A 15,387-nucleotide genomic window follows, 5' to 3' on the forward strand; every position below is an offset into this window, starting at 1 on the left:
TTTGAAGGAATGCACGGTTAAGTACATTGTTTAAGTATTTTTTTTTTTTTTTGAAGTCACTAGAGCACAGCTATGTTTGGTGTTCAAGATCAAGGTATTCAGTCTACTCCTACAGAAGCAGCAAATCCAAAATAAATACTATGCAATAAAGTCTCAAACATGATGAATTTTGTAGCCACCTAAGAGTCATGTGCAGTGAAAACAAACATATTAAGTAGTGCCATGTGCCAGCTTCAGTTTAACTAGCAAAGATCTTCCTTGAGTGGCTCAGAAGTACAAAGTTTCAGAAAAAAGACTGACATACACTCTTTATTCTCCAGATCCCCACACTAAAGCTGTCCAAAATCCTGAGATTCCTTACTGATCTGACATGATTCCATCAAAAAAGGTATTAAAAAAAGATAAAAGTGTTACTGTCAGCTGGTTAAAACTTGTATCCCAACCTGTCCTCAGGGTTAGGGGGGATCCCCAGGTCTCCTGTGCGCAGTTTACGAGTCAGGTCTTCAATCTGCAGTTGTACTGGAAGAAACCAGGTTAGGAAAGAAAAAAAGGATGGAAAAAGACAATGTTACCACAATCATTTCAACTTCACATTAAATCATGAAGAACTGGAGAATATGCAAGGAACGGCCGGTAAGTGTGCACCTGGAGAACAACTCTCCACAGAGCACCAGTCGTACGCCAAGAGGAAACAAAACAATGCATGAGAAAAACAGGGCCAATTAAAGTCATAAAGCCAATAAGGTAAACAAACGTGTTAATTTGAAAAGGAATCAGTGCTCGGTGCTACATATTTTAATAAACTAGAAAAACAATCACAAACTACAGAGCAAGCTCTTAAGCAAAGCACAAGACAGGTGTCTATAAATGTAAAGACTCCCTGCAGCAATGATGCTACAGGGTAAATAAAAACTGTTTACACATTACAATCATCTCGAATCATGATGTAGTTTGATGGTTTCTTAGAACCAATTCCACATTACATAAGTTCACATTAAAAAAGTAATGTTGAAGATAAATGGGTAAGTTACCTTCGAGGGGATGGTATACTCATAGTATTCGAAGCACGTCCAATCATAACTGAACTCCTTTTCAAAACCAGTTACAAATATGTGCAAGGACAACCAAATAGGACTCACTGGAGTCAAATCATTTAGCGCTCTTGCCACATACTGCAAATAGTGTTTTTCACTTGTTTCTAGAGCAGCAAAAGTGCTTTGAGATCTGCTAACCCCTCTGAACGTGTTATTAATGAGGGGATTTAGGGGAGAGATGTGATCTAGTTTGTTGGAATGGGATGAAATCTGCCCTTTCCATTTATAAACCTCCCTGGACTATTTATTTGCGGTTGTTGGGCAGTACCAATATTTACTGGCAAAGCACAGAAGAGGTGGGCTTTAAACTGCAATAGCATGCATTCAGTGTCAATCCAGTATTTTTATAACGATGGGGACAATTCAATGAGTTATTTTCAAAAGGTTAATTCCTAAACACAGGTAAAAGCAAGACTGATCTCACTTGGGCATTCGTTTTTCTGCAGTTTAGCTACACGCCTTGATAACGAAAAATTTAATTTCATGGAGGAATGACTGCCATCTTTAAAGTAATGCATGCTACAGTTGAATGACCCAGTTCTTTTAGGTCGCTTTCAAACAAACAAATTCAGCTGTGGCTGGGTTTTGGCCCCCTATTTAAAGGGGAAAGTTAAGTAACTCGCTGTAGGAACTCATGTCCACTTAGCACACTAGACCTCTACAGCACACGCAATTGTGATATACTGGTTAAATTCTATAGCGAACTGAGCATGGAAAGAGAAATATTACAGTGTGAGGGAGTAGTTCAGCATAATTCTTTTCCTAATCCACAAGCATAAACAAGTCCTTCATGGTCAAACAATGTGAATACATTAAGACAATATAAGAAAAAGCAAGACAAAAAGACTTTTCAGAACAGGAATTACTTAGGTAACTTGCTCTTACATTGGAGACACTAAGGCCTCATATTAGAAAATGTTTTATACATGAATTATCAAGAAGGGAATTTAAGTCAAGCACGTCACCTAGAGACCAATGTTCCTTAAGATGTGTGTAACTCCTCTGCACTAACTGTGGGAATATGCAGCACAATAGGAAAGGGTACGTACCTAAGACAGGCAAGTCGAGTTGTTCTGATTCAGTCCGAGTAAGCATTTACACAAGACATTTTTTTTATTTTATTTTTTATTACTCCTATACATACAAACGTATTTAAACAAAATAAAAACGGTGCTTATTTTTATAAAAATAAAAGTGTAACTAATAGTTATTTATGCTTGGTTGCACATGTTCAAAACTGACAACGGCCGTGGCCCTCAGTCCAGCGATATTTTGCAGGTGGGCTCCACCTCCCCTTGGGCGTTAGAAGAACAATGAACGTAAAGGCAGAGTTGCAGTAGAGACAAATGGAGCAAGCGAATGGATAGGCAGTTTTTTTAGACTAAACCGCGTAAACTAAAAAAAATAAGTACATTTTAAATATTTAATTTTTAACCAACCATTGTGTTTAAAGGCTCGAGTGTTGTAAGGCATGTGGTTTCAGGTTTTTCTATAAAAACCACTCAGTCTTTTACAGCTCTGCCTTTGTAGTAGGATGGTCGTCTGTTTACAGAGTTTCCTAAAATATGAACCATGGAAGGCCAGGAACTTAATTCTGATATAAGTACCCAAGGAGTTTATATTTTCACCAGGCGCCGTTAGGAATTGAAAACGGGCAAGGCAGAATTAATAGTTTGAAACTAAACCCAATGCTGAATGACATGTGTACCAAAGAAATCTGTGGTGATAAATCATGGATAAAAGCAATTACACCATTTGATGCACGAATGGCAGAACCTGCATAGACTAAAGACTAAATGCGTATTGGAACCACTGTTAGACCAAGTTCTCGGAGTTTGGTAGAAGTGCAAAATAAACCAGGATTAGAGCATGTACCAATACCCAAAAAAGGTGGCTATCGCTCTAGAGGAAACCTCACTCAAAACTGGATACACAAAATGGTATGCCTGGACACCCATAGAAAGAAAACTGTTAGTTTTCAGATCACTGATAAATTGAGGACGCAATGTACTAACCAGGAAATGCAACTGAGACTAGTTAGCATTTTTTTCTTTTGAGGGGTAAAAATAGACAGAATAATTGAGGTTTCGAGTACCTCAAGAGGCACATTGGCAACATACAGTCAAACAGAAGACTTAACATTTTTTTTTTTTTTTAAAAAGCAGGTACGTTATAAATCAGAGTACAATTGATGATTGTTATACTCCCTTAAAATAGAATAAGGGTCCTTGAGACCAGTTATAAAAGGCTAGAGATTATGAATAAAAAGCGACAAAATGAACACAAACATGTATAAAATACGTAATATTAAACGGGCTGTGGGAGTCTGGAAGTTGGCTGCGTCAGTCTCATTAACTCAACTTCTGTAGACAGCGTTCCAGCACTTGCCCTCTAGGACACAATAGAATGACAGTAACTCCTGGGTGCTAGTATAATCGACCAGAAACAACGCCCACTTTTGAGCGCTCAAACCCTAAAGTACTGGCCTGCCAGGGTCAACTTATCTTCAGAAACAATTGCACGCTGGTACTATCATTTGACTGCCAACACATCCAACTCCCAACCTGAAGCGATACATTCCTACAGAAACGGACGTGAGCTCTTTTCTAATGTAAACCTTCAAAAATATCCACCCAAATATCAGGGGCTGTAATTTCTTATAGACCGCTGTCAGGAGAACTCGGTGCAACGGAAACTAAAACAGTGTCAGCCTCCAGCACTGTATTCCATAACAGAGGTGCCTTTGAAAAATCTAGACTTAGAAGAGATATATATATATATATATATATATATATATATATATATATATATATATATATATATATATATATATATACACACACACACACACATACACACACACATATATATATATACATAGAGAGATATAGACTTAACTGCTCTGACAGGTTGCTAAGCTAGCTGAAAAAGTTAATTTTTTAAAACAAGCCTTACGAAAGCAATAGGAAACAAAGTCCAGGTGTAGGAAGTTGGCTCTGTATGCACTATTTCAAAGTAAGGAATAGTATGCACAGAGTCCAAGGGTTCCCCTTAGAGGTAAGATAGTGGCAAAAAGAGAATACTAATGCTCTATTTTGTGGTAGTGTGGTCGAGCAGTAGGCTTATCAAAGGAGTAGTGTTAAGCATTTGTTGTACACACACAAGCAATAAATGAGGAACACACACTCAGACAATTCCAGGCCAATAGGTTTTTGTATAGAAAAATATATTTTCTTAGTTTATTTTAAGAACCACAGGTTCAAGATTTACATGTAATACTTTAAATGAAAGGTATTGCAGGTAGGTACTTTAGGAACTTTGAATTAGCAAAATAACATATATACTTTTCACATAAATCACATACAGCTATTTTAAAACTAGACAGTGCAATTTTCAACAGTTCCTGGGGGGAGTAAGAGTTTGTTAGTTTTTGCAGGTAAGTAAACCACCTACGGGGTTCAAGTTTGGGTCCAAGGTAGCCCACCGTTGGAGGTTCAGAGCAACCCCAAAGTTACCACACCAGCAGCTCAGGGCCGGTCAGGTGCAAAGGTCAAAGTGGTGCCCAAAACGCATAGGCTTCAATGGAGAAGGGGGTGCCCCGGTTCCAGTTTGCCAGCAGGTAAGTACCCGTGTCTTCGGAGGGCAGACCAGGGGGGTTTGGTAGGGCACCGGGGGGGACACAAGTCCACACAGAAAGTAAACCCTCAGTGGCACGGGGGCGGCTGGGTGCAGTGTGCAAACAAGCGTCGGGTTTTCAGTAGAAAGCAATGGGAGACCAAGGGGTCTCTTCAACGATGCAGGCAGGCAAGGGTGGGTGGTGGGGGGGGGGGGGGGGGGGGGAGATGGGCTCCTCGGGGTAGCCACCACCTGGGCAAGGGAGAGGGCCTCCTGGGGGTCACTCTTACACTGGAGTTCGGATCCTTCAGGTCCTGGGGGGCTGCGGGTGCAGAGTCTTTACCAGGCGTCGGGATCTGAGGAGCAGGCAGTCGCGGTCACGGGGAGCCTCGGGATTCCCTCTGCAGGCGTCGCTGTGGGGGCTCAGGGGGGGGGGGCAACTCTGGCTACTCACGGTCTCGCAGTCGCCAGGGAGTCCTCCCTTGTTCTCCACAAGTCGAGCCGGGGGTGTCGGGTGCAGAGTAGCAAGTCTCACGCTTCCGGCGGGAAACGCAAGTTGTTTTATAGTTGCTCTTTTGTTACAAAGTAGCAGTCTTGGGTGAACAGAGCCGCTGTCCTCGGGAGTTCTTGGTCCTTCTAGAGCAGGGCAGTCCTCTGAGGATTCAGAGGTCGCTGGTCCCTGGGGAAAGCATTGCTGGAGCAGTGTCTTTAGAAGGGGGGAGACAGGCCGGTAGAGCTGGGGCCAAAGCAGTTGGTGTCTCAGTTTTCTCTGCAGGGTTATTCAGCTTAGCAGTCCTCTTCTTCTTAGGTTGCAGGAACCTAGTTTCCTAGGTTCTGGGGAGCCCCTAAATACTGAATTTAGGGGTGTGTTTAGGTCTGGGAGGGCATTAGCCAATGGCTACTGTCCTTAAGGGTGGCTACACCCTCTTTGTGCCTCCTCCCTGACGGGAGGGGGGCACATCCCTATCCCTATTGGGGGAATCCTCCATCTGCAAGATGGAGGATTTCTAAAAGTCAGAGTCACCTCAGCTCAGGACACCTTAGGGCAGAGGTCTTCAAACTGGGGGGCGGGCCCCCCTAGGGGGGCCTGAAGTGATCCCAGGGGGGGGCCCAGACTCTGGCCAAAATAAATATTATACAGATAACAGGCTTTTGTTTTAAGCAGAAGCATGTTATTGCAGTTTTAAAAAGGTAACAGTACTTAACTGCAATGTTTAAGTAGGTTTAGACATATTTAAACATTGCCATGTTTATAGAATAATTGTGAAAAATTCTGAGGGGGGCCCATAGATTTTTATTTTTCAACTGGGGGGGCGTGGCATTAAAACGTTTGGAGACCTCTGCCTTAGGGGCTGTACTGACTGGCCAGTGACTCCTTGTTTTTCTCATTATCTCCCCTGTACTTGCAGCCAAAAGTGGGGGCTGTGTCCAGGGGGTGGGCATCTCCACTAGCTGGAGTGCCCTGGGGCATTGTAACACGAAGCCTGAGCCTTTGAGGCTCACTGCTAGGTGTTACAGTCCCTGCAGGGGGGAGGTGTGAGGCACCTCCACCCAGAGCAGGCTTTTGTTTCTGTCCTCAGAGAGCACAAAGGCTCTCACCACATGGGGTCAGAAACTCGTCACTCAGCCGCAGGCTGGCACAGACCAGTCAGTCCTGCACTGAACAATTGGGTAAAATACAGTGGGTATCTCTAAGATGCCCTCTGTATGCATTTTGTAATAAATCCAACACTGGCATCAGTGTGGGTTTATTATTCTGAGAAGTTTGATACCAAACTTCCCAGTATACAGTGTAGCCATTATGGAGCGGCGGAGTTCGTATACTAGACCATATACTCTTATGGCTACCCTGTACTTACAATGTCTAAGGTTTTGCTTAGACACTGTAGGGGCATAGTGCTCATGCACCTATGCCCTCACCTGTGGTATAGTGCACCCCGCCTTAGTGCTGTGAGGCCTGCTAGAGTGGTGACTTATCTATACCACAGGCAGTGTGAGGTTTGCATGGCACCCTGAGGGGAGTGCCATGTCGACTTAGTTGTTTTCTCCCCACCAGCACACACAAGCTGGCAAGCAGTGTGTCTGTGCTGAGTGAGGGGCCCCTAGGGTGGCATAAGACATGCTGCAGCCCTTAGAGACCTTCCCTGGCATCAGGGCCCTTGGTACCAGGGGTACCAGTTACAAGGGACTTACCTGGGTGCCAGGGTTGTGCCAATTGTGGAGACAATGGTACATTTTAGGTGAAAGAACACTGGTGCTGGGGCCTGGTTAGCAGGGTCCCAGCACACTTCTCAGTCAAGTCAGCATCAGTATCAGGCAAAAAGTGGGGGGGTAACTGCAACAGGGAGCCATTTCTTTACACCAGGGATGTGGAATTCCTATTGCCCGATGCCCAGGACATATTGTTTGGGGCCCAAGGACAACAAGTTTATGTTTATTTTGCACTTGGGACAAGTAGAGCCAACCACCTGCAGCACAAACCCTTTGCCTGCCAGTCTACAGAGAAGGGAAGCGTTTGCAGTTGAGGTAACATGTCGAAACATTAATGCTGTTCAAACTTGTATTTACGGTTCATTAATGAAAAGCTTTTATTATTAGGGTAAGTGCTGTAAATAAACTTAAGGTCCCACTGCACTGAAGACAGTGGTCCCAAGGAAAAAGAAGAAAAAAAAAAAAAGTGTAAACGTTTCAAAAGTTTCCCAAAATGCCCTCTGATTAGATGCAAATGTTTGCAGAAAACCAGCACTGTAAGAAATAGCAGAAAATAGCTAAGGCCCTATATTTGCTTTCAAAATAAAATGTTCAGAAACAATGCATATAGGGAAAAAAACGTTTCGCTACTATAAGACTTTAGGTGCAATTTCTTTGAAGAGTCATTTAGTAAAATGTTTTGATGCATGCTAGTATTCCCAAACATATTCCTAATAGAAGATCAGAGTAAGCATTTTCAATATTATTAGGGGGAGCATGAAAATAAACAAGCACCGTCAAAGCCAACCATTCTGTCTTTTTTTGCTAGTCTTGATTTCGCCAATGCATGTCTTATTCACAGCAACTTACAGAAGTAGACCAGGAAACTGTACTCCTAGAAAATATTTCTGAAGTGAATTTTAGCATGAGCAAATATGCATGTGTAGGTTTGCTCCTGTGAAAATCTATTGGGGCTTTACAAGTTCACTTCCCTCCAACCACCCCGCACTCCCCTCCCCCCCAAACTCTGAAAGAATTTCTAGTTCTGCCATTGTTAGGAGTATATTTCCAACATTTCTCATTATGGGAAAAGATGGGGGGGGGGGGGGGGGGGGGGGGGATTAGAGAAGAGCTGGTGAAAATCCTTAAAACATGCAAGCGAGTAGGTTTGCAGACTCAAAGGCATTCCAGCCCTGGAACTATTGCTTACTGCTTCCTCCAGCCCCAGTATGTACCAGTCCTGCAGAAAGGTAGCAAAATAGGAAAATTGCTATAGTAGGGATTGAAATTACAAGTATTCAAGCCCTACTATAATAGTAGCCATGACATAGTCAGAGAGGCTATTATCAGAGCTCTTACACAATGAGACTGCTGCCATAATTTGTCACTGCACTACAAGGAACCAAAGGGGCAAGTAGACTTTTCTACAGGACAAGTAGATTTAAGAAGCAACCTGTCCCAGTGACAAGTAGATATTTTATTTAATTTCACACCCCAGTAGGTCTTATGAGTAGGTTTCACAAAATCAGTTTACTTACACCCCTAAATGCAGAACTGAACGTAGTCTAGAAAGAGCTGCAAGGCATTAAAACACAGTGCAACTTAACTGAATTTATAAGAACATAACAATAGCCTCGAGAAAACCATTAGAATCCTCCCTCAATATCCACTGGAATACAATCCAAACAGCAGAAAGAAAGCATTTGACTGGTTTAACAATTTTAGAGTGGGCAAAAAAATAGTATGGCTCTTTTTAAGGATGTATTTTCCTAAACAGGAATGGAGTTTATGCCAACTTACTTCATGCTCCACCAGAGGGTGTAGTTAACCTATTGACTCCTGATTACAAAAAGATCTTTTTATGGTAAATATCCTACTATATCAGACATACCTCTGGATCTATAAAACAAAACATTTTGTAGATATTCAGGCACACGAGCGCTACAATAGTCATTGCTGAGAAAACTGCTACATCTATAACAAGCATTGGCAAAGCCAACAGGTCTTGCCTACGTAACAGGTATTAATTAGCTTTGGAAATGTGTTTCAGCCATATTGTATACAAGTGTGGCTGCTGTTCAGCATAGATGTTTGTAGTGTGGAGTGACAGAATGCAGCAGTGGGGGGGGGGGGGGGGAGAGCAGAGTGACAGAGTGGAGCAGGGGTAGAGACAGGGATGTGGAATTCCTATAGCCCGACGCCCGGGACATCTTGTTTGGGGTCAAGGGCAACAATTTTTTATGTTTACTTTGTCCTTGGGACAAGTAGGCCCAACCCTCTGCAGCACAAACCCTTTGGCTGCCTGTTTACAGAGAGTGGAACTCTCTGCAGTTGAGGTAATGTGTTTCCAAAAGATAATGCTGTTCGAACTTGTATTTATGGTTCATTATTTGAAAACTTTCATTATTAGGGTGAGTGCTGTAAATAAATGTTTTAAGGTCACACTTCACTACTGACAATGGTTCCAGTACAAAAAAAAAAAACGCGTATACACATGTTTGAAAAGTTTAGGCTATGAGGCTAAGTATAATGCTCCCAGAATGCTCTCTGATTAGATGCAAATGAAGTGTCATTTAGTAAAATGTTTTGATGCATGCTAGTATTGCCCAAAAATATTTCTAATGGAAAATCAGTGTAACCATTTTCAACACGATTATGGGAAGCATGAAAATAAACAAACACTGACAAAGCCAACTGATCTGACATTTTTATAAGTCTTTTAGTTTCATCAATGCGTGTCTTGTTTTGACATGGCTTTTGTAACACTTTATTGTTGTTGGAGCTACCAGGCCCTCAACATTGTAACAAACACTGGCAAAAAAAAAAAAAAACGTTTTTGAACTCTAAAAGCACACGTTGCCACCAGTGGCATAACAAAGGCCCCGCAGCCGCCCTCCAGGGGGCCCCTTCAGCACATCACCTGCCCTGAGTGAGTCTGGAGAGGGGGCTCCTCCATGTTAATTGCAAATGGGCACCCTCCAGTTTCGTTACGTCACTGATTGCCACTGTAGTTCCTGACACTGAACAAAACTACTTTGTGTGCCAATATGCTCCTTGTGGAAGAGCAGAATACGATCACTCACAGTAAAGCCAGCCGAAAGGGAGAGAAATAGAAGTTTAATAAAAACAAAATGTCTTTGTTAACACCAGACCTAATTAGGGACCAAGACCCACATGTATGTAGCTTTTTGCATGTCGCAAACAGTGACTTTCGATGTTTGCGACGTGCAAAAAGCACATTGCGATGCACAAACCCAGTTTTGCGATTCGGTAACCTGGCAAACCTCGCAATTAGGAAGGGGTGTTCCCTTCCTGTTTGCGACTCGCAGTGCAATGTAGGAATGTTTTGCGAACGCAGGCGCAAACCAATCGCAGTTTGCACCCATTTCAAATGGGTGCTAACACTTTCGCAAAAGGGAAGGGGTCCCCATGGGACCCCTTCCCCATTGTGAATGTCACTGTAAAAAAAAATTCAGAGCAGGCAATGTTTCATTTTTCGTTTTTGGAATGCATCTCGTTTTCCTTTAAGGAAAACGGGCTGCATTACAAAAAAAAAAAAAACTGCTTTATTGAAAAGCAGTCACAGACATGGTGGTCTGCTGTCTCCAGCAGGCCACCATCCCAGTGAGGACCGCCATTCGCAAGGGGGTTGCAAATTGCGACCCACCTCATGATTATTCACGAGGTGGGCATTTGCGAAGCCCTTGCAAATCACAGATGGTGTCAGGGACACCATCCTACATTCGGATTTGCGACTCGCAAATTGCGAGTCGCTCTGACTCGCAATTTGCGGGTCGCAAATCTGAACCTACCTACATGTGGCCCCAAATTCTTAAAGAAAGTCACAAAAGTGCACCCATGGTATATGTCGTACCACTATAAAATATTTGTGAACTGTATTTTAGCATGGTTAAATATGCATGTGTAGATTTGCTCATGTGAAAATCTATTGAGCATTTGCAAGTTCATTTTCCCTCCAGCCACTTTCTTCCCAACCCTGGAAGAAGTTCTAATTCTGCCATTGTCAGGAGTAAATGTCCAACCTTTCTTATTATGAGAAAATATTAGAGAGAAGCTGGTGAAAATCTTTAAAACATGCAGGTTAGTAGGTTTGCAGACTCAAAGGCATTCCAGCCCTGGGACTATTGCTTACTGCTTCCTCCAGCCCCAGTATGCAGATCTGCAGAAAGGTGGCAAAATAAGGAAATTGCTACAGTAGGGATTGAAACTGCAAGTATTCAAGCCATACTGTGGTAGTAGCCCTGGCATAATCAGAGAGGCTATTATCAGAGCTCTTACATAATGATATTGCTGCCATAATTTGGCGCCACACTACATGGCACCAAAGGGACAAGTAGATCTTTTTACAGGACAAGTAGATTTGAGAAGCTGCCTGTCCCCTGGACAAGTAGATATTTTAATAAATTCCACACCCCTGTAGAGAGTGACAGGAGGGTAGAATAGAGGGGGTAGAGAGCGACAGAGTGGAGCGGGGATTAGAGAGAGTGTAGAGTGACAGGTCGCGTGAATTGGAGCAAGGTGGACTGGATTACTGCAGGATGGACTGGAGTGGGGTAGATTGAATTGAAGATGACAGATTGGGATGAAGTGGTTTGGACTGAAATGATGTGGGTGGAATGGACTATTACAGTGGGTGGATGGATCAAAGTGAATTAGATTGGAGTGAGGTTGATTAGACAATTATTTCAAGAAGGGTCGATTGGGGAAGAGTTGGATTAGATGATTATGTTGGAGAAGGGTGGATCTGAATGGACCCGAGAGGACGAGACTAAAAATTGCACCAGGGTAGGTTGGTGTAGGGTGGGGTGGATTGTGGTGTAAAGCACGACCTTGTGTTAAGGCATTTCATAAATCACAACAAGAAAAAATGTGGCGGATCGCTGTCGTCTTTAGAGACCTGTGCCCATGGCAAAAACAAAACAAGAGCCTACAGAGCAAGAAAAGACAACTTGTGAAATTTTAAGAACGCTAACTATAGGAAATAAAAATTTGACAGAAAATTGCAGTCACATTGACCTTCAAAAATAATTCATGGGCGGATATTGAAAATGCAGATTTTCCAATAATGCCAGCATGCACTTAAAAACTAAATAAGGTTTGCTTTACCTGAAGCCTGGTGTAAGTACAGATCTATTTCCCAGTGTTTGCATTACACCTTTTCACACCCAAGTGTGCTGTTTTGTGTTTGCAGAGAACTGGAAACGTTTATATTTATAAAAGAAACAAAAAAAAAAAAAAAAAAAAAACACACAGCGGACTGGCACAAAAGGTGCAACGAAGCAGCTCTTGGTCCCTGCTCCACATAAAGGATCAGAAATGGCGCTTTGCCTGCAGTGGCCAATTACAAGGGTTCAAATAGGAGTGCTATGCAAGCCAACAAATAGTAAGCAATTGTGGCAGGTTCCAAACCCCTTTTGTGAATACTGTCTTGCAAGTGAGACGCTAGTGCATGCTCTATCAGAATTGCTAAGAGCAAAAAGGCAAGCATTTTGTAGGTGGTGTGTTTTAGTCAATATCGTGCTGGAAAAAATGAAGCATGACAGTTTTGTAGTGCAGATTCTACAGCAATTCTCAGTTTTCTCTGGAAAGAGCGTTACACTTTAAATACACACATTTTCAGACCAGCTGTGCGCAACAACTTTAACTCCTAAGAGATTCAAAAGATTTCCCGCTAAAACTATAAAATTATTTCAAGTATAAAACAATGTGCGAACAGTTTTTGAACCTATCACAAATCAGGATAGTTTGGGCTAACTGATGGAGAAAAACAGCGCAAGCTAAATAGTATTAAGCATGGATTGAACCAAAGAAAGTTTTTGCGTTCTTTACACACGTAATTGGGTGCGAAAACAGATTTAATACCATGCGCAAACTATCTCTTTAGCTGCACACCTTCCCTTTAATATGTCCTAGCGTGGAGCAGAAACCCCAAATGTTTGGATTGTAGTACAAATTTCGTTTATTTTACTTGATATACCAAATGTTCACATAAATAGGATTACTGTTATGTTTTCTTACACACCCAAGGGAAAAAACTAAAATACCGAATAACCAACTACAAATGCGAATTAATAGGTTCCTATTAATACACGTTTTCTATTTAAAAAGTCAGAGAAGCTGTGACTTAATCGAAAATTGACGACCCGGACAATTTTCCGAAATATTTCTTAACTTTACATTTCCATCTAAACAGCTTTCTCAATTTAACCTCTTCCTTACAGTGAGCTTCCTATAATAAGTCAACAAAACAGGAAGACTGGAATACAATAAGCAACATGGAAAGGAAACGGGTCAAAGGGTACGGCCAGCAGACGACACTACACAGAAAAAAAAAATGAACAGAAAACCCAACCAATTAACTCTAATATCAGACACGAAGGGAACTGGAATGAAAAAAATATATATATTACCTATATAAGCTCTCTCTTGGTCCCGAGTAAGACCCGGCGGTATGACCGTGGGCATCCCAGGGATGATGGTTTTCTGGTCAACAATATCATTGTTCCAGCGGCTTCTCTTACGCTTCCTGGAGAAATCAGCTGCGGGATAAACGAAAGTTATATTAACTGTAGACAAGCAATGGGTGAAGGGCTACCTATACATTACACAACACATAAGCACGGTCTCAATTAACCAAATAAACCAGAGAAAGGGGCGTTCCCACTATTCAGCCTATCACACTCAACGCACCCCCACCCCCAAAACCAACGCATAAAAAGCACCAGTGAAGGTTAGATGGAGTAATGTTCATCTATAGTTCGAAAGTACCATTCCCGTAACTCAAGATCTCGAAATAAGGCGAAACTAATTACACACGCCGTTCCATAAGATGAGCACAACCTCTTATTCGTAATTCGAGCTCCAGAGAAGCGACCTTTTTTTTGGTTTTGTTAGAGCCAGCACTATCATCTCGTTTTATAGTGGTCTGCTCTAACATTCCAGAAATTACATTTCTGGCCAGCAACCCAAAACAAAAACAAAAACTGCGAACAGTGGCCACTTCTGCAATACCCCAACACTGTCCCGAACATCTACCACTGATCTTATATCCTAATATGATTGAATGCTGGATCTAGAGAATACCAAGTTTTCCTATTGGGAGGTGAGCGTAAAGGTTGATAAATACTTTTTTGACAAAGTTCGTAAATATGTCTGGTGAATACTTTCTATGTACATCTGACAACAATGCCCAACAATATGCGAGGCTATCAAGAGCCTATTGACAAAAATAGTTTTAGCCTCGGATCGGCAGATGTTATTAAAAGCACGCAACACAAATATAAATACAAGCTCTTTAAAAACGTATGCATGACAAAAGCATCACATGAGCAAAATATAAGCGTCCTGCTTCCTTCACGCACAACTAACAGAAGTTCAGTTAGAATGTCTATCTTCTGAAGCCTCTCCCCGCCGTCCGCTCTCACTCACCTCCTCCTCCTCCACCCCCTCCTGCTGGTGATGCGGCCCGACCCGACGATGCTCGTGGCGGCGGTGACTGTGGATGCGAAGACTTGAAGGGCTGTTGAAAGGCTGCTCGAGAACTCGACTGGGATTTTGAAGGCGGCGGCTGGGCCTGGTGCTTCTGCGGAACCGAAGAGGAGGGGGGAGGAGGCGGTGGTTGGTGCAAGTGTGAGTGTGAGGCCTGAGGCTGCGGCAAAGGGGGAGGTGGTGGGGGCGGCAGGAGGAAGGCCTGGGGAGGTATAAGGTGGTAGGCCAGGGGGGCAGCCGAGGACTGAGGGAGAGGGGGCTGAAAGCCCGCCAGACCCTGCTCGTAGCCCCGCTTGGCGCCGATGGAAGGGTGCAGCTTACCCATCGGTGTGGCGTTGGCTCCGGTCGCCATGAGGTTGGAGAAACCGTCGCGACCTCCCCCTAACTCGCCGCCGGCTCCGCCTTTCGCACAACCAGGAATCCCGGGACGGGGTGTTACGAAAGACACGCAGAATAAACGTTAACTTTCAAACCGCCGATTCCGTGGGGGCGCGCGGCGACCAAAGAAGACTAGGATTAGCGACGGTCTCGAGAACGCGCTTCGGGAACCTTCCTCTCTGTTGCTCGCGGACGCGCAGTCAACTCCCACGAAGCGTGTTTGACCAATAGCATGACTAGTTGTTTGACTCGCGCCCGTTGTGAACGTAAGGTGGGGCTGCGTAATGTAGTGCGTCACCAAATGGGGTTCGGAATTGGTGATGTTCGTGTGCCTCAAGATTGGCGGAGGCGAACACGCCAGTCACGTGGGCTATGTTTACCATAAATGGGGAAATTGCGACAAGGCCCTCTACGCGCACGTTCTCGATTAGACAGTGGTGATGTGGTTGTGCAGTGGTGGACATATTGGCTTATTTAAAGTAGAAGTTGCGCGTTAGGAGCCCTTTCTCAGAGCTGGTAGTTTTGAATTGAAACTTTCAATTTTAATTTTTCGCTTTTAATACTGAATAATCGCTTTAAGTACCTAACACAGTGTTCCCGT

General features: G+C 43.2%; 1 protein-coding gene across 4 annotated transcripts in view; it reads right to left on the bottom strand.

Moving 5' to 3' along the window:
- Positions 1–15,039, bottom strand: part of SF1 (splicing factor 1) — a 183,723-nt gene extending 168,684 nt beyond the window's left edge. For 2 of the 4 annotated variants that reach the window (XM_069208007.1, XM_069208009.1), the window contains exons 1-3: positions 14,349–15,038; positions 13,331–13,459; positions 444–519 (exon numbers count right to left, since the gene is read on the bottom strand). In XM_069208007.1, the coding sequence (XP_069064108.1) occupies positions 444–519; positions 13,331–13,459; positions 14,349–14,760 (617 nt within the window). In that variant the 5' untranslated portion in view covers positions 14,761–15,038. Of the gene's footprint in view, positions 1–443; positions 520–13,330; positions 13,460–14,348 lie in introns of all 4 variants that reach the window. The other 2 variants (XM_069208010.1, XM_069208008.1) reach the window with 2 other exon arrangements.
- Positions 15,040–15,387: the final 348 nt, after the last annotated feature.

The sequence above is a fragment of the Pleurodeles waltl genome, chromosome 9 (genome assembly GCF_031143425.1).
Source record: "Pleurodeles waltl isolate 20211129_DDA chromosome 9, aPleWal1.hap1.20221129, whole genome shotgun sequence".
NCBI classification, from domain to species: domain Eukaryota; kingdom Metazoa; phylum Chordata; class Amphibia; order Caudata; family Salamandridae; genus Pleurodeles; species Pleurodeles waltl.